Genomic DNA, 23,232 nt, shown 5'->3' on the forward strand with positions numbered 1-23,232 from the left:
CAAAATGGACCGTATAAAGCAATAAATGACAAGTTTAATGATGGTACTGATGAAGCTAATGTCCAGTAGGTTGATGTGGACAAGACACTAGGCTGGTGGTGCCATCTTCTGGCCAAAGTTATTATCACAAGCTGATGGGAGCTGGCCTACTGAAACACTAAAAATCACTCTTCATTCATTAATTTACTGTTTGCACCAGCTGGAGCAGAAACTGGGATATGAGAGGGAGATCATGTGAGAGACTGTGAAAATTGTAAAGCAGCGAGAGGGCAAAGGTTAACCATGTGTCGGACAAAAAGTGTCTGTTTCAGCACTGCTGCCTGAGGGTGTGTGTGCATGTATGGAACATCTGCAGGGCTATACAGCGGTCTTGGAGGTCATGACATACGCGGTATCAAGGATGTATCCCGACAGCGTGACGAGAACCCACTCAGGGACGTCCCTGACACACAATTGTTTTGGGAAGAAGTGACTTCATCAGTCCAGCACGTCTTTTCTTTCCTTTTTTTTTTTCTTTTTTCTTCTTCCCGCTCAAAGACACAGACCTCACTGCTCAGCCCAGAGGGGTAACGGTCAACATTTGCAGTTTGAAATTAAATCCCCTCCCACTACTCCTCCTTCTCCTCCGCCTCCCATACCTACCCTTACTTTCCCTCCTTCCCTCCCTCAGCTTCTCTCTCTTGAACTCATGAAATCATTTCACGACAGGCTCCTTTCTATGTAGCCAATCTGTGAACTTTGTGTGAGTTATGGTTCCCATTTTCAAAGCTCCATAAAGTGTACATTACATTAGTGTCTGCATGTGTTTGTTCAAATAAATGAACCAAAATTAAATTAGGAACTGCAGTTCAGTAAGGACTTTAAAAATGCCCTCATCATTCATTTTATAGCAAGCATTAATTGCTTTTTGTCTGTTCTTGTAACTTAAGTCAAAGCAGAACCATGAACCACTGAAGCAATATTGTTAATTATGAACGGGTGGCAAAGAAATTCTCTTCCCACAAAGGATCGTCACATTAGGAGAGTCGCTCTTTTACAACTTCCTGTTCAGAACTCTGCCTGGGGCGCTCACAAATAATCCATTGCGAGTGAAATCTTGCTCTCAGACAGGATAAACACTGCTAATACTGCTTATACTGCAAAACAGTTTGAAGATTTACATTTTAAACAAAGCCATAAACAAAAGCCACTGTCTTTACTAAGATGCTAAACTCATTACTTTGAACTTTGAGGTCCTATGTCAGGAATCTGAAAAAAAGAGATATCAAAGAATATAATCCATGACATATTCTGCTAATAAGCTGTCTGGTCTCTCAGGAGGATCTGCCATTTAAAGTAGCCAATGATTCATCAGCCAAACCTCAGTAATTCTAGAGGTGTCCAAATAGCAGCTTCTAAGAAGTATCACTTCTTAGATAAAACACCACTGACCTTTTGTCTAAAACACATTGAAGAAGTGAAATTTACAGTCAGATAAAAGCCAGACTGTTGGATACACCTCGATCTGCACAGTTTAACTAGTTACACCGTGCAACATTATTAGTAATGCTCGCTGACAAAAATGGCAAAATGACGGTTAGGTAGGTAGGTAGTTTTTTCCCTCAGAACTACTTAAAGTCAATAAGCATTGTTTTGTTGTTTTCTCTTTAAGATCAGAAACAGGTATGCATGTGTGAATGCAAAGTGTGTATGTGTAATGAGAAAAAGAGAAAAAAAGAGAAAAGAAGTAAGACAGTGCATGCTTGCATCAGAGTAAAAAAAAGCATGTTCACAAAATGTTTGGCAACAGTTTTCTGTGGTCAATTAAAGTATAGGGTAAATCTAGGGGGGGCTCCTCGTGAAAAAGTTGCACAAAAGCCCAGTGCTTCCCTTTTGATATTGAACCCAGTTGCCTATATTCTCCTGAGACACTCCATCATACATTTCAGAACGTATGTAACACACATGCTCCGAGGTGTAGATGCACAATGCATGGAGCTGAAAACGCAACCATCAAATCTGGTTAAGACACACTTGCAAGTTAAACCAAAATACACACTGCTGTCAGAAATAATCTATGACAGCAGCAGATATATGGTGATTGCAATGTTCTGTTACTGAAGAAACACTGCAGCAGCTAAGGGGAAGGGGGAGGCTATGTTTTCAAACTCCATAAGCTGCAACAGATGTGCAGAACAGTCAATATACTATAAACAAATAAAGCCATATGAAGGCGGGCCTATAGGCTTTAAATCACAGGATTCCAGCGGTAGAAATGTTTTGCAGATTGGCTTCCTGTAAGGTCTTAAGGGGTATGCACTTGCCGTCTGTGTTGGTTTCCTTCTCTGTGACCATGACAAGCTACTCTGTGACACTCTGTCGTGTAGACACTGAGAAGACAGATAAAGAAATGGAGTGTCCAATGACTGTAAAGAAATTCTGTCTGTACTTGAAGACAAAGATTCAAGACAATCAGAATAAAGTAACACCAAAGACCATATTAAAAATTATAGAAATGAGGGGACACACATGATCATCAGTTTCATATTGACATTCATTTTTAAATCTGTCTGTTGTGAATGGGCTTTATGGAACCAAATTACCAAATTGCTGGAGTACCCCTTTCAAATAAATCCAATCCCTGTACTTAAGTCAAATAATACCAGGTAAAAATGAAGGTGTTAGGCTCTTAAAGTAAAAATGGTGCATAAAAAAACATAAAGAGGAAAAAGGTTTTGTCCTGCTGCCCTTGGTTTAGGTTAAAAGGTCTATTCTGTGCCTTGCTGCCATTTGACAGGAAGCTGTGATTCACTGGGGCTCAAGTTGCAGAAATACTTAACTAGCTAACAGTCTAATGAACGTTTTACTGGAGTGACATGACTGCTGCTGTCCAGCTGCACCCGCTGTAATAGGCACACTGCTGCTTTTTCTCTTGGGGTTTTCACCAAAGCTCATCTTGAGTCACAGTGAGGAGCCAATTGCCCACCGCAACGCCCTGCTGTTTAAGGTGAATGTTTGATAGGGGTCTGGTGAGGAGGAAGGGGGGTGGGGGTGGGGGTGGAGGGGTAACAGGGAGGAAATGGGGTGATTGGGGGGGGGGTATGAGGCCAAAACAGGGACAGGGGGACTATGGGCACTCTGACTGGTATCAAATTTCAAGACAGTTTCTCATGACTGTAAGATTTAACTGCGGTTCAGTTTACTTCTCTCAACTTGCTGTTGTTGCTACTTTTTTCTTTGTCTAAGGGGGTGGGGCTTTCATTTAGCATACCGTTGCCAGTGGTTCCAGATGTGTGATTTACACAGAGCATGAGAACTACTAGCAAAGAAGCTAACAAAAGTGAAGCAAGGATTCTCAAGTTGCGGTGGCCGGGGGGGGGCTTTCAGGACTCTGTGGAAGTGTGAATGGTTTAAACGGATCCTGTGGTGTCTTCACGACTGGGTTAGCAGTTGTTGATTGATGGCCTTTCTGAGTAGTGGGGGTTCTGGGCCACTGAAATGGATTAATACCATTAACATAACAGTGGATTGCACCTTTGTTTCGAGTATAATTATTCTGCTCTACAGTCTATCTCCATAAGCCTATTAAGGACCAGAGTGTCACAGCCTTTTGTCAGCTATCACCTTTTATTGTGAGTCGGATTACTGCTAAAATCCAGACAGGGTTCACAGTTCAAGCAGACGTAAGAACCCAGTGTGAGTAAGGGACAAAGTAATGATCATTGATCGCCAGAGCATTTTCTGCAGTGCAATAACACACATCACACAAGCTGTAGCCCAGCTATAGTGGATGATTCAAGCAGGGTACCCTCATATTTAATGTTTATATATAAGTACAAACATTGAGAAGGATTTGAAGAATGCAGCACAGTTTTCTTTTTAAAAAATACACAACATCCTAACAAGACCCCATTTTCCTCCTTCCCTCCGTCTGGCTTGTTTCTTCTTCCAGAGGGGTGGGGGCACAGAGGAAGGGTTAAAGTAACCAGTGGAAGACGGGGTGTAGGGCTGGGCCTCAGTAAGGGGGGGGGCTATATAAAAAGTGACAGAACACAAGTGGTGCTTTATCCGCCCTGTCCCGCTCTGGGTAAGAGGAAACCCCAAACTGCTTAGGCTCAACCAGCTTTTAGCCTTTTCTCTTTTTCTTTCCCTCCCTTTTCACTCACACCCATCGGACGTGTGTGCGCTCAGGATAAGAATGGCAGCATCATCTGCAAAAAGAACAGGAGAGCTCTGCAAAATGTTGGCTTTTGCTTTGCTTCTTATCGCCTCACTCTTAAGTGGTAAGTAGTGAAAAAAAATATTTAATGCAAAAACGGCTAACTTTTCAGAGATTGTATGGCCATCTGCAGGGAGAGAGGCAGGGCCAGGAGGGGTGGGGTTGGAGTGGAGGAGTGTTTGTTTGAATGGTCTCTGAGCTGAATCCAGGTTTTAACCCTACAACCCTTTTACTCCCTGGAATGCAAACACTCTGTACTAAAAAGAAATCTATAACACAAGGCTTTATATTTTTGTTGAAAAGGATTTGTTAAATATGTTTTTTTCCCCAAGATGCAGACAGAAAAACATTACTATAAAGGGTTTTTAATGTTCCGGAGGCAAAGAGACTTTTAAAATGATGATTAGAAGCTGGAATCCCTATTCTGTACTTATCACTTCTACAATAACTGCCAAAACTGAGCTTTTGGCATTTTACCATTTTTTTTTCCTTTTTGTCTTTTACTATTTCAGTTTTAAACCATTTGTGAACCGTCCTCTGGTGCTTTGTTTGCTATTTCATTGACCTGATTCCCATGATCTTCGATGGACTTTGAGAAATGTGTGTATTTATATTTAGCTGGTTGTAATGTGAGGCCAGCTGAAGCGTGCGTGAGAGGAGGGTGTGGAGTTTGGTTGTTAATGTGCATTTCAAATGTGGCTGTGCTGATATAGTGGCTGCTTTATAGAGGCATCAAGGCTGACTGATGGTAAACTATGTGTAAAGACGACACGGTTCACATGGCTGAGACCCATTTAAGAACATATATGAAAAAAATGTTTGTATCAAATGAAATTGTATAATTTATTTTATTATCATCAGTATCTTAACCTTTAATTAAACAATCCAAAGGGATAGGTCAATCTAAGTCTAAGAAAAGGCTGATGTTTGTTTCTGAGAAATCAACCATTTTTTCACAAAGCATTCAGTTTGTTAGTAATTATTTGAATTACTTACTCTCTACTGGTATGATCACCAGGGGTATTGTGTGCAGCCTCTGAATTCAGTCCAAGTTTAAACTGAGTCCACATTAGTCAAGCCAAGACAAAGTTGACTCTAATTCAAGAGGAAATCAAGACCTATTGAAAATCAGGACCAAATAAGGCAATGAGTGCTGCATATGTTTTTACAAAAGTAAGAGTACTGCTTCAATACTTGCCTAACCTTTTAGATATAGATAAATTCAGACATGCAGCTGCATACAGCTCCAGTTTAAACCATAAATTGTCTGCAGTGGCAGGAGGAAAATTAAGAAATGGGTCATGTGGAGAAAAAAGTATCTGTGAAACTTCTTAGACAGATGAATTGTTTCATCCTTCAGTAGTGGACAAGCCAAGCTTTGATAAAATAAACAAAATAAACAAAAGGCAAGCCCAAGATGTCAAAAAGTGGAGCTGAGAATGAATTACAGCTTTACTATCATTTGCAGTGTCCTCTGTTGTGGCTTGAAATGAATCACACACTAAATTGCTTAATTCAAACCTCCTGTCTTCTTCATGGGATATAGCTTATGCGAATGAGCTCATCAGCAGTGAGAAGCAGCTACATCTGCTTTGGAAAATAAAACTGCCTTGACATCATCTCAAACTATAGATTCTGAACCAGAGACAGCAAAACTTTTTATTGTGCTTTTCAAAAAAAAATAAAAATCCATCTCTTGATGTGCACTGCAATGTTTATCTTTCCTGCAAATCACAAACAAAGCAACTCGAAACATGTGTCACACTGCAGCTGGGGCCAAATGTATGTGTCAGAGAGGATAAATAGCAATGGAGCAAATATAAGATCTCACACAGATGGGAAACGTAAAAAAAGAAGAGGACCACCTGATATCAACTAGAGGATGAACCATTTATCTCCTGAGTCAGACAAAAAAAGTCCCTCTTGCTGAATTGTCTTGTCAACCCAGGGGATGGAAGCAGAGCAGAGTTATGTAAGTAGTAGAGGAAAGATGGACTTACTGAACAACTTTACTATGATGAGGTCAGAGCGGATTCACAGATGTCGGTGAGCGTAGCGGTTACCCAGACAACCTAAAGGGGGGGTCGGAGTGGCAGAGGCTAAAGAGAAGATGATGAAAAACACTGGGGGAAAACCCCAACTGTTGAGCCTGTGTAGCAGACCTCTTGTGGAAAAGTGGTGAGAGGCGTGAGCTGAAGCAATGCACAGGGAATGAAATATGCTTAAGATTTACTTTGTTGTCAGTGACATGACTGGAATGTCTCATGCATGGAGGGGCTCGGTTTAAGTATCTGAAAACTGTACTTACAATTTTCGTAATAGGGTTTAAGCTCTGCCTGTGCTGTGAAGTGGTTTTAGGAGGCTCTCTAGTTAAGCTATGTTCCTTGCCCAACCTTGCTGCCAACCCCAGAGCATGTAATTATGGAAATCATTGTTTGTGATGCACTGAAGAATCACAGAAACAATGTCAACAACAGAGCGCTCAATCCTCTCGAGGAAAGCAGCACAGAGTGAGCCAAGTCAAAACCCAGAGTCAAAAGAGCCAGTGGCGGCAAGTAGACATCTGGGCGCGCACACAGACAGACAGACAGACAGACAGACAGACACACACACACACACACACACACACACACACACACACACACACACACAGATTCTTATTCACTTGGGCTAGTATTTTTCATCCTCTCCTAATAAGAGAGAGTTAGTTTTCCACTCAGCTCTTAACAGCTATGAACTTTTTCCATCCTCTGTGCTTGTATACTTTATTTACTCTGTGTGTATTCACATACAATGCAACAGTGCTGACATGGTACAGCTAAACAAGCTGTTGTATCAAGCAGCCAGAAGGTGCTGGTATGTGCCCTGATCTGTAAATTGGATACATGAGAGGGTAAGGGAAGTCGAAGCTGGAGTATCAGATAGAAACACATACTGTAAAAAAAAGCCTAAATGAAGGCAACTGATGTTTTGAAAGCAGGGAACAAATCTTTGCACGTCAACTAAGTGCACTTCAGCATCTTAATGGCCTATAATGGCTGTTTTTCAATACCACCCCTGGATATGTGTGCAAGCAATTACTCTGGTAGATTTTCTGAAAGATATAGTGTGTCTCAGATTCTTTCTGGACAAAATCAATGTTGAGCCTCTAAGCTATTGACGGCCAGATATGCCTCACTCTGCAACAGGATCCCCTTAACAGTCTACCTGCATACACTCAAAACAGACAGGCTCATTCAAGGTAATGCGCAAGGCAGTGAAACTTTAGTGGCCAATTGTGAGCGGGTGTGTGGTGGGGGTGTGGTGACGGGGGCTGTGTGTGTGTGGGGGGGGGTGATATAATGCTGCCAATTGAAAGCAGATGTCATGTTTCCTGATTGTGGTCCCTAGAAAGAGGCGTCATGCTCTCGATAAGGAGCTGCAGTGGCCTCAGGGTTGGGCTGGGTGAATGCTGCAGCTGGGCAGCATTGGTGAAGTAAGCGCAGCTTCAAGAGCCGTGATTGAAACCATGAGATCCAGTTGCTTTTCTGCCAAGGGAGGAGAATGGGCTAGGCTCTGCTATTAATCGCTATGACAGGAACGACAGAGGTGTGTGTGTGTGTGTGTGTGGGGGGGGGGGGGGTCAACATAGTGGGGTCAGCAGTCTGTTGTTTCAAAGAGGGTAGAGTTGCAGAGCATGTTTAACCCTAAGGGACTGGGTTTCAATGTCACATTCCTGTGTGTGCTCTTAACTCTTAAATTCAGATTCTTTAAGAGCAGCAGGATATCAAATAGTGAAAACACTTATTATGAAAACAACATGGAATGACTGATGCATTCGTTAATCCTGAATGCTGTCTAGAAAAGGCAACACAAGGTAGCACAGGTAGCCACTCATGGGGTTGAGCAAGATGAGGGGAAAAAAAAACACAACGCATATATATACATAATTTCACAATATAAACATCTCATTAACTTAACTATATTTGAAAGAAAGTGAATCCAATTATGATAATTTTTTCTGCATATTTTTATAGTGCCATTACATTGTTCAAACCAAAGCATAATTATGAGAAGCAAGGCTGAAATGAATGAAAAGTTATCAGAATGATTATACTTATTGTTTTGTCTCCACCTTCTATTCAATTTTGAAAATCTATGCTGGAGGTGAGTGAGTGAGCGAGAGACGGGTGGGGTGGAGGAGGTGTGCTCTTGGGTCAAATTTCTATCCAACTGATGCTAGAGTGATGTCAGAGCGCCTCAAAAGAGGTACTTTGACATTACAAATTTGGGGCAGGTCCAGAGGCAGCAGAATAAGGAAAATTCCACTCGATGGCAGAAAAATGAAGCATTTTTCCAATTTTTGTGCAGTGTAACATAAACACTGAAATAAGTCTATGTGTTGTGTTACACTATATAGTGCTACAATTAAGAACAGCTACACTTAAATTACCTTTTCAATTCTACTTTGAAAACATAACACTTATTGGTGGTTGTTGACCTGATGGTGATTAACCAGCACGCATGTCCCAGAATGGGAATATTAGGGATTTACAATTCTGGACCTTCACAACACAGACCCTTTTCAATCAAAACTGTGGAACACATTCATTCATATCCTGTAGATGAATACACGAGGAAGGATGTATTATAACCCTGATAGAAAACAGGAGGTGATACATCTTGAGAGTATTTATAGAAGCTGTCTTAGCTGGACAGACTCACGCAATCTGTGAGAACAGTTAAGACACCTACAGATAGCTTCAAAACCAGAAGAAAAATGGGTTTTGGCACTGGTCAATGCTGCCAATTTAATTTGTGATAAGATAAATGTGTCTTGGTTCTCTACAAAAACATGATATCATGTGGTAACTATAGCATGCTGCATGTGACGGGAAGGTTGTTAGTGGAAACTCAAGCATTAGGATTTCGACATGGTGGTCCACTAACTTATGCAAACCATTATCACCTCACCGTGCCCCATTACACAGCATAGGGTTTTTCGCAACAGAAGCTCCAGGGATATAAGACCATATTTTTAGGGTTTGTCCCTGCTGAACATGTAGTACAGGACTTCTCTGAAAGCCAGGGTGGGACTGGCGGCCAAAGCTATGGTTGAGTCTACCCACTGAAAACATCCAACAGCTGGTTCATGTTTCAGTGTTTCACATATACAGATGAATAGGTGCATTGGCTGCATTTAGAAGTGGGTGAATTTGAAACAATTACTTTAATTTTTCATAAAAAACAATTAATTTTTTATGAAAATCTTTCTATTCATTAAAGGACTAGGAAACAAACTTGGTCAAGAAGTACATTCGTAATAGAGTTTCCAGGTTTAAAGTAATTAAGAGAGGCACAAATGCAAAGTTATGTAAAGGAGACATGTGCCTTGTGCATGTTCAGTCATCAGATACACAATGAAGCAAGACTGAGAAACTGAAGGCAGGCAAAGCTTTCTAGACTCATGTGAGAGAAATTTGCTCTTAGGATACGACTCTTGTCCTATGTTGTGTTATATTATACTATATGCTGCAGGAGGTGCAAAGGCATGTGTCTCACCTCGATAGATGCCTGGGATTAGCTGTGCGTGACTGGGAGAGGATGAGCAGACAGGGGAGAGCTGGGAGGGAGGAGGGTGTGGAGCTGCAGGCTTGTCTTCTCCCAAAGCCTGCCGCATTCCTCCATCCGGAGTCCCATGAGATGGTGGGGTGGGGTGGTGGTGTGGGGTGGGGTGGAGCAGTTCCAGACCACAGCCGTCACTCAGAGCAATCTGGTGGGAAAATATTCAAGACAGCAGTGAAGTCAGGTCCCATGCTGTATAACATATGGAGTCAGGACTGATTAGGACAACTGGGTTAGGTTTGTTGTGTTTGTGCAGTAATCGCAAAACACGCCACCAATGACTGATTTCTTGGCCGCTTTTTAACGTTACACAAAAAGTAGGAAGGAAAGACTAGCCCAAGGTGGGTATTTGCGGTGATGCCAGAGTCAGTGGTTGTGAATGTTTCAGATGTATGTGCAAGTATGTATGAGTAAAACAGTTCGGTAAAATCAATGAATAATCACCTTTAGCTGTGGCTCCAGCTGAGTGAGTGAATGGAGGGTTGAGAGTAGTGAGGCGGTGATGGGATCAGAGGTCATGCTGTGAGGAAGTGTGCTGACCTCACGCAGGGAGCAGGGCTGCAGAGGACACCGGAGACACCAATGTATTAATTACAGCACAAAGGTACAGCTCGAGAACACAGCTTAATTTCAGAACAACAGGAAAATGACTCCCAGTCGGACCCAGATTTGAAGCTTTTAGATCTACAATCAAAACAAAACAATAGAAGATGGCCACTCAGCTCATGCTTTCTCTGTAAATGTTGGTCATGAGAGGCCCTGGTCTGCGAGAGCAGTTTGTTCGTGTGAAATAAGTTACAACAGGTCAGATAGCTGGAGAGAGTTTACTGGCTGCGTTGGCGGTGCTGCAAAAAATGAAAAAAAAAAACAAGGCCTTGTGTGATTGTTTCTGAAGCTAAAAACACAAATGTTTTGCTTTATGAAAATATAGCAGCCAAGTGTTACAAGTGTGCTTGAGGTGCCATGACATCATTAGCACAAGACTATTAAATCACAGTTGCCTTTTATAGCATGGATTTAAAATCCCTCAAATGCAAACTGTGATGAATAAACAGGGAAAGTGTTTTTAAATACTGCCAGTAATACTTAAGGAAGTACAATTCCCCTACAGTAACTCACCACAATATCTCCCCAACAGACTGCCCCAAGCCTTTACTCAAAACTAAACATACTCATCACAGCAACACTGTCAATCTTCAGATTTTTTTTAAATTTACAACACCACTGTTTTACAGTCTGCTACAACTCATCCACTGACAGAAAGTGATCACCGAGCTGAAACAACACATTTTAAGTCCCTGCACTCTGGCACTCCTGTGTGTCACATTTGTATGAGAAATCCTGATTTATGCCTGACCATTTTACCCATTCAGAGCCTCATCCTTTCCGGTAAAATAAACAAACAGACCACCCAGACTTGGAGGAGGGATGGGAGCTGTAGGCTACAGGATGGGGAAGGAGGCTAAAAGACAGACTTACAAGGTTAGCGAGTCCTTGAACTTCTGCCAGCCCACACCCACACTAATGCTCCTGATAGTAAAATAGACACCAAGCATACTGAGATGATGCACTAAATTTAGCAACATTCTGGCTGCATGGTGAAACTCGAGCATGTCTACAAGAGAACTTTTATTATAGATTTGTCATGGGTACAAAATACTATAAAACTGCCAAGAGGCTGGTGTATTTTCTAATGTATTTTCTCATTCAAATGATTGACTCACAAGGTGTAAATGTCTTATTTCCCCTGTATAGATACAATAAGAAAGACAGCTGCAGTGGACAGTTGCTAACACTAAGAACACTGGAAGACCTCCTCAGAGATTACTGCCCCACCTGCTAGCACGGCACACACACAGCGTTTACTCAGTACTTGTGGCACCTGTCTGTCACAATGATTTATCTAAGGAAGTCAGTGGGCATGTGTCACAGTGCCACCATTGTGTGAATTTATGTGCCTCGTGTGGAAACCTCAAGTGGTGACTTGAGACAGTGAGACGACCACGAGAAGACAACAGAGTGCACAGCAGAGGAGAAAAACAACTCATATTGTTCAAAGAACAAAACAGTTTGTTCAAACTATGAATCAAACAAAACTCATAAAAACAAATTTTCAATGAGTCAAAGTAGGAGTGTGTTGTGAAGAGAACTAGATTAAAAGAATAAAACAAAAGGAAAACTATCTACTTTAACTGCTGTCTAAAACTCACAAGCAGAACTTGCAGGATTTTTAAAACAGACTCAAACTAGGCATCAAATTAAGTATCAGCTAAGTAAGTTACATATTTCCTGATGCTGTACAAATGTTTGCTGTCATTATCTGTATTTCTAAATGCAACAGCCAAAAGGGCATGTAAATAAGATCTTATTGAATTATATACTATACCTGCTAAATACAGATATCCTCAAAAAATAAAGGTTATGCTTTTACAGGTTATTACAATGTACACAAACGTAAAGTCACATTTCACAGTAATGTTTAAAAGTCTCACATGTGTAAACTTAAAACCAAGTCCATCATTAAATCAAATCCTTATGTTGACCAAAGCAGTAGTTGCAGTGAAATTTAGTTCAACAGGCCGCAGCGAACCGCAATTACAAACCTGAAATCAATCACAAACTTAATCCGGCAACCAGTGAGGAATGACAAAGTGAGGGAGTGAGAAGTAATGAGATCTGCAGAGGTAAGGCATTATGGGAATGATTTGAGAATGAGGTAATGCTGTTGTTAGAGGGAGAGGGAGAGAGAGATAGGGAGAGAGGGAGGAGAGAGAGAGAGAGAGAGAGAGAGAGAGAGAGAGAGAGGAGAGAGAGAGAGAGAGAGAGAGAGAGAGGGAGGTCTGGGCAAAGGGAATGTATTCTTGTTTAACTTCTGGATCCTATCCTTGCAATTTGACCTAAGCAAATCAGAACAATAATGATCTGAGGCTCGTTAGCTCAGTGACTGCAGGGTGTGGTGCCATGTTTAATAAATTAGCACAGTGAATCAAACATGCCCTGAAAGTTATCCTGGTTATTATAGCATTGTAGGTGAAATAATTTACAGCTGAAAGAAGAAGACTACAAATATCCTATCAAGACTTTGATTTAGTATTGCAATTTATCAAGGGCTTCTACCCCAAAGTCATGAGGCTCCCTCAAAATGGAAAATGGTATGATGGCCTATTACATAATTCAAACATTTGGAAAAAGTGATGTTTTCAAAGGCATCATTACCTGGCACCTTCCAGTAGCACATTTAATCAGGGCATTCAACGGTTTAACAGGGATGATGGAAAATCATTCCACTCACATTAATGCATTTCAGAAACTTATTTTGTATATCCCATTCATGGCCAACATAAAGTGAGTCACTGTACCCACAGAATCTTCTGAAAAACCTCAGAGTGAGAAAGATTGCATTTCAAAGTAAATGACTTCATGACGTGATCCATGGATCTGAGAGCATCAGTTATCTGCTGCAATAAGATCTATTACCTAATCTTCCACCACTGCAGAGGCCTCTAGGGACATGTAGAAATCTCATGGTGAGCACATTGATGAGCTCTCACACTGCATGAGTTCATGCATTAGGGTGATTATTTACATTAAGATAGCACGCTGGAGAAAACTGCAGACCATCTAAGCAATGAGCTACTACCCCACATTACAACTTTATTAAATCATGCCATAAGAACGATAACAAATGGGATAATACCTCATTCTTTTGGGGAGCTGGATAAAACACATTTCACAGCCTAAAATCACACAATAGGTAGCCACAGACTTCAATGTCTTTCTGCTCTTAGATGTTACAGACCCCACCCCTCATACATGACAATCTAGTGTTGGGTATGAACACTTCTTTTCCCTCAGGAGGTAAAACAAAATCAAAACACAAAACAGAAGACTGTCCACTACATTATCAGCAAGGGAATTTTCCATCCAGAGAAAGCATATCTCACTATTAGACATTATTTTGTTAAATCTGTTGTGATCACAAATTGCCCACTATGGTAAATCTGACCTTTCTGTGTGCAATTTACAAACATCACATTACTAAATGCCTGGATACTGAATTTGAATTTGCATATGTTGTAGAAGCCCAAAAGCTGTGCTGCTGACCTGATCAAACAGTGACGTAACTGCACATGAATTTAACATGTTTTTAATGCCAGTAGGGTTAGTGGGGATTTGCACATACAAAGTAAACTAGAGACCATTCTGGCCCACTGCACATTTTTATGATAAGAAACATTTCAAACTATTTGTCACAAGACCATTGTGTAGCTCACAGCACGTTTGCCATGAGCATGAGAAGCTCTTAGCATTCATCCTGGTGGGAGAGAACGGGAGGTCAAAGCTTTTAGCTGGTTCACGTCTTGTACTGAGCAATGGTTTATTTGCTCAGGCTGTGCAGAGGAATTAGTCAGCTCGTGGGTTATTAATTATAGACAGTTTCTCAGTGCTGAGACTCATTGATATAAGGTCACATTGTGAGAGTTGTCACAGTGGCTTGCTGCATAGCAAACTCACTACACATCTAACACAATTAGTTCATTTGAGGATCATTTGACCAATATCATAAAATGATGTTTAAGAATCTCTTACATACAAGTAAGCTGGCATGTTACTGTGTTAGTCACTGTTCTAATGACATATCATTGTATCTACAATATTAATTAGAAAATGTATCTGGTTTTTCAAACAAAGTAACATAGGACCTCATTCTGATTTTACAGCAGGTGCCATGGCACAGGACACAGAAGATGCTGTAGCAGCAACGGCACTACCTTTGCAAGCCAATGTACGAGGAGACATGATTCCACAAACAACTGAGGCTCCTGGTGAGAAACACTGACTAATACTACCAACTGACATATTGAAGTCTGTGACTACCTACTGACTAATACTATCATTTATGAAAATGTTCTTTAGATGTTCTTTGTAGCCTGATTTATCAATGTGAATGAAGAGTTGCACCCATGGGAAAAACAGATGCCTATTCCACTCACATCCTAGTGAAAAAAAATAAGTCAATGTCTGTGTGCTGAGTTAATACATTAAAACTTCAGGCCCTCCTTCTGTTACAGTAGCCCAGCTCATCTATGTGCCCCTATATGTGAGTCATCAGAGCACTTCATGTTTCAATAACACTGTAAAATATGAACGAGCCAGTCAAAGATTGTATTAAACTGTATGGACAAATAAAAAAACAGGCTACAAAAGCAACAACAGAAGACAATGAAGAAATTCTACATACAAGTTCTAGATAACTAAGACCCTGGGCTGCAGGAGTTGTTGGTGTTTAATAGCTGGGTTGGGCAGTTGGTTGGTTGGTTTTTGGGGCATTTTGGGGCAAGTCAGTAAATAATTTACCTGTAAAGCACAATTCAAAGCCTGTGCTAATAGGAAATAAGAGTGGGAGTTGGGCAATATTAAGCACATTCTTGTTGCTTTGATTTCCATCTTCCACAAAACACGACAGTGACTAAATGACAGCTAAGCCATCTTTAGTGGTTGCTGTCTGATTGATCGGTTCTGAAATGCAATGTCAATGCATAAATCATATTTGAGAACTAGACCAAAAACTCTGATTCACCATGATCATTCAATAGCGTATATTATCCCCACTCTTGTTCATTTGGAAGCTGCAAATGAAGCCATCCTTCATCGGATCCTTCTTCAAACAGTGTTGGACAACTGTTCAACCTTTGTCTCTGCAGGTTATTGCTTATCAAAGATCTCAAGCTAATTTAATTTGTTTGAAGGATGATAGCCTATAAGCTGTAATGTTTTAGTAAAGTTAGAATATCAGATTAAAGACCATGGATGACAGAGGATAAGGTGAAGGCAAATTCATTCAAACCTCAGATACGCACCTGCGGAAATATATCTACAATGGCAAATTTTAACATATCACCCAACCTTACTTATCAGCTTGCAGTAGCTGAAATGACAATATCACTCTTCAAGTAGCTGTATAATAACCTCAGAGCATTCCCTGGGACCAACCTTCAAAATACCTAAATATACATTAAGTATAAGACCCTCCTCTGTTGCGAACACCTTAAAGTCATGTATACCGTTTCAAGAAGAAACTAAACATTGAAGTTAAATTGCTTTTTCAGACACTGGCGATGCTCAAGATTCACAAGGCCAAAGAGTGGTTTTTCCTACTGATATTCCTACTAAGACTAAACAGACGACAGCACCAGCGACTACAGAGAGAGCAGAAAGTGCAGGAGATGCAGGGCACAATGAGGACAGCAATCCTGCAGCTCCAGAGGATGCAGCTGATAAGGGAACTGGCTTCACAGTGGAGGTACATACTGACATACCCAAAGTTGTACAGCGAGAAACCCCAGCACCTATGCCCTCCAGAGGGGATGGCCCCGGGAACAAACCAAAGGTAAGATAAAGGAGGGCCTTCAGATCACTTATTCTGTCATTAAGTAATATCACCTAATTAATCAATACCATTTAATACTTTACAATATATAGCATATTGGTACGCCCTATGTTATGACGCACAAAAATATGACCCTATTTCCAAATGTCATTCTGTGTATTGTAACGTTAGAAGCAATGGCGACAAATCTGATAATTCTGTAAAAATTTGACTGATGCTATACAGCAGTCAGAAGCCTAATGGGGAGAAGAATTAAGGAGTTTTGGTTTCTTTGCCACAGGATGATGTTGTCTGTGTCAGCAAAGAGGCAGTCCAGGACAAAAACGCTGTCAATCTGAAACTCAAGGCTTCCTCCAACTGTGTAAGTTTAAAAAACATATCTTCCTGTTTCCTGATGCATCTGCTTTTTTGTGATATAGAATAAAAATGCCCCAGTTTGCTATCGGCTTGCTAACCATGGGCACAGTAGGAAATTCTTCCCTATTTAAGAAGAAATGATAGATGCACATAAATTAATGGAACTAGAGAAAAACTCGTCCATCCTTTTTAAACTCTACTTCTTATACATTTACTAGTGCATTGCAGCTGGGGTATGGATTGAGCCACGAGGGCAGAGGGAGGGAGCACAATGGGTGGGCTCACTGGTGCTATAGTATGCGTGATGTATAGCAGCCTGAAGCAGCACTATGGGTGTGTGTGTGTGGGTGTGTTTGTGTTTAGAAACAAAAATGTTTAGAAAAAAAATTCCTCAGCCTCACAGGATAACAGTCTTGAGGTCAATAGATATCACAGCTTCTGTGTGGAGGTATGAACCCAATAGATGTGATTTTAGCTTGCTACATCAACTCATATCCTGAGCATTGAATGCATTATTTAACATTTAAACAATGCATAAACAGTTTAAAGCAATGAAACATCCATTAGAGGGTTGCTTGTGTACTTAAACAAAGATGTCAACTATGCTCAACAAGCCCAGAGTTACTATAAAATTTAGCTGGATTGTCTTTCCCTTATGTTTCCTGAAGAACTCAGTGGTTTGACCTCTATCCAATCCCATATTTTAGCAATTTTTGAAAATTGAATTGATATAAATATTACTGCAAAGTGTTGACAATTAAACAAATGCTAATATACACAAGAGAACCAAACTGAGATCTTAAATGAAACCGGTTTCAAACCAATGCTTTGTGCAATGTAATTATGATGATGATATCTCACATCCAGCCAAGTTATGAGGAGGCTCATCTGGTGTCTCGAAAACATTAAGACCGAATGTCTTAAACAGAGAGATCACACAAAGAGTGTCCTCAGACAAAGATTTCACTGTGTCCTGCCTATGGTTACATGGTCTTGTAATAAAGCTGGTTTCCACACATGAACTGTGATCAGTGTGGCAGATCCTGATGTTTGGGTCATATTAAGTCAGGGAAAAAGGTTCACACACAAGGTGGTGATAGCCCTCATTGGATTAAGGAAACAGAGAGAGAAGGGATAAGAGAAGGAAAGGAGGATTCAAAGCAATATTGAAGGTGGTGGTATTGTGATTTTGTAGGGAGCTAATGATTTTGGATGAGTAATAAACATCACTTTGCTCAATGCATGATTTAGAATTTTTGAAATGAAACCACTCACATGTTGAAATGATTTTTTTCTTTATTATCTGAATTTCTGGTCTCATTGCAGGTGGATACCAAAGTGAAGATTGAAAGTGTCCTGCAGGAGCTGTGTGGTGAGGACTGTAAGCTAGACATCTACCAGGAGGACAACTCAGATGAAATCCTTGTGTCTGGAAAGTATGTTGAAGGTAAATAACAGTCTTGCAGTATCTAATATGATTAAACACAATACTGTCAAAATATATTGTTACACATCATAGGCCTTTCAGACGATACACAGTTTTTTAGCTTCTGATGAGCAGCCTTTATTAAGGTCTGTAAGTTTTATAAGCAGCAATTTTTGTGGGCTCTAGACTTGCATTAATATTAGCTTCATCACACCAAACTTTAAAAACTCAAATTTACTTTACTTGGGGGGTTATGGTGGATCGTCTTTTTCTTCACCACAGGGTACTGTACGTACTGTAACGTGCTGTAACAGGACTATAACTTTTTTTTTGCAGCTGATGTTGCAGGCATGGCTAACAAGTTCAACAATGACAACATCAAAGATAAGGTAAAGTACTACTTATATTTTACATGCTCTGTACATTTATATTCAGTTCAGTGGGGAACTGTGAATTCATGATTAGGTGTGTGACTGTGACTCTACTCCAAATCCACCAAGGTTTTCTAAGGGGAATGCCAAGGCATGGTACTCAATATCACATATCCAGCCAAAATGCTAAATCATACCAAGTACAATTAAGGTCCCATAAAATGCACAGACTTTAGTATAGCAACAACTTACATCCACTAGACTCAGCCACTGGAAAATTGCTGGTTGACTCATAATTAGACTGGATGGGGAAAATACACAAGGGAGAAGAAAAACACTCCCTGAGTTTTTCAAAGGCTTCAAGCTGCCAGGCTGACAGTTTGTGTGACAAACAAAAAGCCCACAAACAATCCATGTGTCAGCTGCAAAACATTTTTCCTAGTACCTAGGGAACAATCTTGGGTTATGGGTGTGCCTGTCACACCCGTCTGTCTCTTTGTATTTGATGTACATTATATCTTCCTCCTTGCTCCACCATGCACTGAATGACCTTATTAACAATTTACCAGGCAAACAGTCACTCTTCATCATAATGTCTACAGTCATCTTTTTATTCTGACACTTCTTTAAAGCCAGAGGAAATACTACTGAAACTGTACATCTCCATAAACAAAGGCTTTGGGTGGAGTTGTTTTTTCTAACTTTCAGTCACGATAGATAAGACAACAGACACCAGATATAATGAAGGTGTCCATCTGCCAGTAAAACAACTGCACACAATGTCCACCTTCAAAACACATCAGCATTGAATTTCACAATTTCATGTGTGTCATTTTGAGTTTGACAGATAACTTGTTTGGCTTGCTAGAAGCTTGCTTTCTTACTTTAGTCACATAAAATGATCACTTGACTCATGTTATTGTGTTGTCATTTTTGATTTCAGACTGATGTGGTGGAAGCTGTTCCTCGCTGGGGGAAGAACTCTAAGTTGGTATTGGTTTCCTTGCTGCTGACTGGCCTGCTGCTGGCTGCACTGCTGGTAGCTGGTTATTACCTCAAGACCCACCGCAAGAACTCCAAAGGAGTCAGACTGGTGAGTAGATTAGAGAAGGTGCATCACACTGTTAGTGCCAAATTACTTGAAAACCTGTGGTTGTTCAAACTTCAGTAAACAGGAAAGTTATTTTTCACATCATAGACACATTGTTGATAACAACATTGTTACCACCTTACACTCATGAGGCCAGCTATGAGAGAAAGTGTACTGACAGAGACCCTGGCCACCTTAAAGGACATCTCACGTCGACCAACATTTTCTTTCTGCCCTGTATTTCCCCATTCAGTGCTACTTTGTGAGTAAAGAAACCATGATAACGTGATCCCACAAGATCCAATTCAATGAGGAAACTTTACACAGTGATTGTTTATTTGAAAAAAAAAAAGGACATATGGATTTGAGGTCAAATGTATGGTTAACCTCCAGTCATTTCCTGACTCAAGGGAGAACATGCTTGACTCAAAGCAGCATTAAGTCCTTGAAGCTGTTTCTACTTAAACCTATTGCCAGGGGTCTACAGATGGTTTTGGTTTTTATTTTTTTCTGTAAAGCTCATGACATCATTGAAAGTATTCACATATGGGGGCACACCCATATGATGGTTCAGATAAAGCAGCCAATGAGGCTCTGTCATAAGCATTAAATATCATCCACTAAGTCCTTGCTGACAGGCAAAGCACCTCACCAAACTTTTACAGAGTCGCTTAAAAATTGTTAATCTTTTCAGATAAAAGCAAAGTAAAATTATGTATAAACTAAATATTGTTAACCTCTCAGCAGTAAAGGAATTACTAACAACCTTCTGAGCGCACACACAGCTGAAAACCATAAACATTATTAATGATGAATGTTTTTGTTTATTTTTGAACACCACCCAAGAAAATAAATCCTTGCTTGTTTGCATGTCATATTTGAACAGTGAAATTAAACTTGTCTCTGTTTAACCTGTATGTTAAACCTCTCCTAGTCCAGATCTAAAGTGATGGCTCTGTACTTTCCTTAGGCTGAGTCTTTCCAGGTGGATGAGGAGAACCAAGCTAATACCCTGGTGTCTGTGGCCCCACTGCCCCAGGAGCCCCTCGACAAGCCCACCGCCAATGGAGAGTCTCCACCAGAAAATGGAACCAACCCCTCCCCCACCACTAACGGACACTCCCAGACCCAGACCCCAGTGGCTGACACTGAGATGTGAATCACGACACCCCACCCACCCCCCACCCCCACCCCTTCCTCCCATTCTACCCATCACCCACTGGGACACACAATCCACAAGCCCCTCTGCTGCCTCAGAGACTGTCCACACACTGAGATAAATTCAACATGAATCCACCAAAAAGATTCACCTCACCTCCTCCCTCTCCTCAACTTGTACCTCCTGGGACTACAATGACAACAAAGATGAAGCTCGTCACTATGATGATGACAATGACAATGCCTGTAATGTGAAAAGTTTGGGATCACTCGCCTTTGCTGGTGTCAAGAGGAGCCTACAGACACTGTGTTTGGGACCGAGACTGATCAGCAGGGCACTGACTGCGATTTGTTAGCTGCCCTAACTTAAGTCTAATAGTAATCATTGTAGAATCACCAAAATAACCACAACTGTGGTGCAATAAAACCAATGAAGCCAGGCAGGTGAAAGGAGACCAGTTTTTGTACTGTTGTAAAAAGGACTGACGCTCACTGCTTGATCTTTTTTTTCCTACATAATTCAGGAAATGTTTGTTATTTCACTATTTTCCTATAGATTGTGAGATGGGCAAAAAGAAGTGAAAAATAAGAGATCTGCCAAGTTTGAATTCATTGAAAGTTGGGTATATTTTCTCACAGACTGTCAAACTTTAATAAACAAATTACTATTGTTAACATTCTTTATAGACACCAAAGACCAGTTGACATGGTATTAACTACATACTAAACAGTTAGCTAGTAAGCATGATCTTTGGTTTTACTGAGGAATTTAATGATGATACCAAGCTATTCATAATGTGGAAATGTCAGAAATGAAGAAATGAAAGGTATTAATATTTGTGTCAGTGCTTTATACTGAGAGAATAATGAGCTAAACATTGGTAACATCTGACCTTTGGTCAAGGTTTATGTAGTTTCATAGTGATGTTCATGATGACAATAGTGTCCTTTTTTGTTTTTAAACAACTTCAGTTTTTTTCCTACTCTTACCACTGTCTTTGGGAATGATGAAGCCCGGCAAAATTTTTAAATAGTGAGAAAAAAGTCGTACAAAATGAGTTGTCAGGCTGGTAAACAAAATCACTAGCATGAAATTTCTACACAACATGCAGCCGGTTCAGCATTCCAAAGACTGCCTTTATCTCTTTGTTGATATAAAAAAATGTAAATCATTGGTACACATTTTTTTTTACACATTTTTTACCTTTTCTTTTGAACAACTGGCTACTTTCATAATGTACTGCATGTGTAAATAAGCCTGCTTTCTCTGTTAGTATCTGTGGCTGATTCATAAACTGTGATTGTTGACAATATCTTTGTCTTCACCTTACTTCTGTTGTGTTTATTTGGTTTAAGAACAGAAACATCTGAAAAACTACACACAGACAAATTAAAGGAACTTGTTAGAAAATAAACACTTAAATTTGACTAACACTCTCAAAATGTAACATTAATCACTCATATTAGGTGAAGCAAATGTCCAAGATTTAAAGGAATAATGGAATTTAGTGGCAAGATGTGATGTGTAATGGGGATTCCTGAGTTGTGTGTACAGTAGGAAAAAACACTCCCAACAAAACACATGCAATTTTAAATACAGTATTTGTCAATCTCAAGAGCTCAATGTTCTTTGCTTGCACAAGATTATTTTGTCTGAGAATTTCACTGATCCAATTTTATAATTTCAGAGAGAAAGTATTTAATGTAGATCAGTCATGTCTGATAGAGACCAGAAAGTAGTTAAAATCTGATCTCTTTACCATTATCTGGTCTAAATGGGTAAGTCAGATGTTTGGGAATGGTAAGAATATTTGGAAAAATACTTAAGACAACCCTCTGTTGATATTTATCATTGAGCCTTATTTGTGAACATTTGAATGCCTTCCTCTGTATTTTCATAACAGCCAAGGATGCACTGTGATTGGGTGCTTGCTGCTCCTTCAAGTGTCCTTAAGACCCTTGACAGGATGACATAATTCCACAGAAGAGAAACTCAACATAAAGAAACCTTCATTGTTTGGTCTCTGCAAAGTTAACAATGATACTTGGAAGTGGTCAGTAGGAAAAACTGCATTGTTCTTCAACTGGGCAACACAGTATAACATAACTGAAACACAGAGATGTGCGTTACTAAACAACAGGGGCTGGTATCAATTGTGCAATAACAAAAAATTACACTGGGATAGATTGATCTGTGATGACAGAAAATTACACTTCTTCTGTTTTCAGAGCAGCCTGGTTTTAGTGAAGGAAAAAAAGACATGGGAGGAGGCCATGGAGCATTTTTGCCTCCATTACAGAGACCTGGTCAGCCTGCCCTCAGAATCTGCTCTGACTCAAACCCTGCAGACTAGCAGGGAAGCCCAGACAGACCATGTGTTGACCAACCTGCGCTACCTGGCTGGCAGATGGCTGTGGGTGAGCAGGAATAAAACAGGGGAGTACCAAGCCTGGGGCCATGGGGAGACGCCACGGTGCTCTGACAGGGGTCGTCACTGTGGGGCCCTCTCACTGGAGGGACAGCACTGGGAAAGCTGGGACTGTGTGGACAAACTCAGCTTTGTCTGCTATTAAAATACTCAAGTGTGTCCTGAAATATACTGTACACACTGGCATGTCAATAAATGTATGACAGAC

The 23,232-nt window shown here is 40.4% G+C and overlaps 1 protein-coding gene and 1 long non-coding RNA gene across 2 annotated transcripts in view; one reads left to right on the plus strand and one right to left on the minus strand.

The window, feature by feature from the left end:
- The window catches only part of LOC127143092 (uncharacterized), a 120,801-nt gene that overhangs the window by 91,732 nt on the left and 5,837 nt on the right, over positions 1-23,232 (minus strand). Inside the window, exons 3-4 of the long non-coding RNA XR_007814276.1 lie at positions 10,247-10,360; positions 9,740-9,950 (exon numbers count right to left, since the gene is read on the minus strand). This is a non-coding gene — a long non-coding RNA (uncharacterized LOC127143092). The remainder of the gene's footprint in view (positions 1-9,739; positions 9,951-10,246; positions 10,361-23,232) is intronic.
- On the plus strand, positions 4,032-21,908 carry si:ch211-286o17.1 (hematopoietic progenitor cell antigen CD34). The gene is made up of 8 exons (XM_018683856.2): positions 4,032-4,262; positions 14,524-14,628; positions 15,913-16,193; positions 16,474-16,554; positions 17,877-17,997; positions 18,313-18,365; positions 19,291-19,440; positions 20,408-21,908. The coding sequence occupies exons 1-8, from the start codon at positions 4,178-4,180 to the stop codon at positions 20,594-20,596; spliced, it is 1,065 nt and encodes a 354-aa protein (XP_018539372.1). The 5' UTR covers positions 4,032-4,177; the 3' UTR covers positions 20,597-21,908.

The sequence above is a fragment of the Lates calcarifer genome, linkage group LG12 (assembly GCF_001640805.2).
Source record: "Lates calcarifer isolate ASB-BC8 linkage group LG12, TLL_Latcal_v3, whole genome shotgun sequence".
In the NCBI taxonomy this organism is placed as follows: Eukaryota; Metazoa; Chordata; class Actinopteri; family Centropomidae; genus Lates; species Lates calcarifer.

Bases quoted from the DNA above. Each gene is read 5' to 3' on its own strand.
- si:ch211-286o17.1 (XM_018683856.2), top strand. From the start codon at position 4,178: ATGGCAGCATCATCTGCAAAAAGAACAGGAGAGCTCTGCAAAATGTTG. The intron at 16,555-17,876 runs GTAAGTTTAAAA...GTCTCATTGCAG, and splicing joins TCAAGGCTTCCTCCAACTGT to GTGGATACCAAAGTGAAGAT. The intron at 18,366-19,290 runs GTAAAGTACTAC...TTTTGATTTCAG, and splicing joins ATGACAACATCAAAGATAAG to ACTGATGTGGTGGAAGCTGT.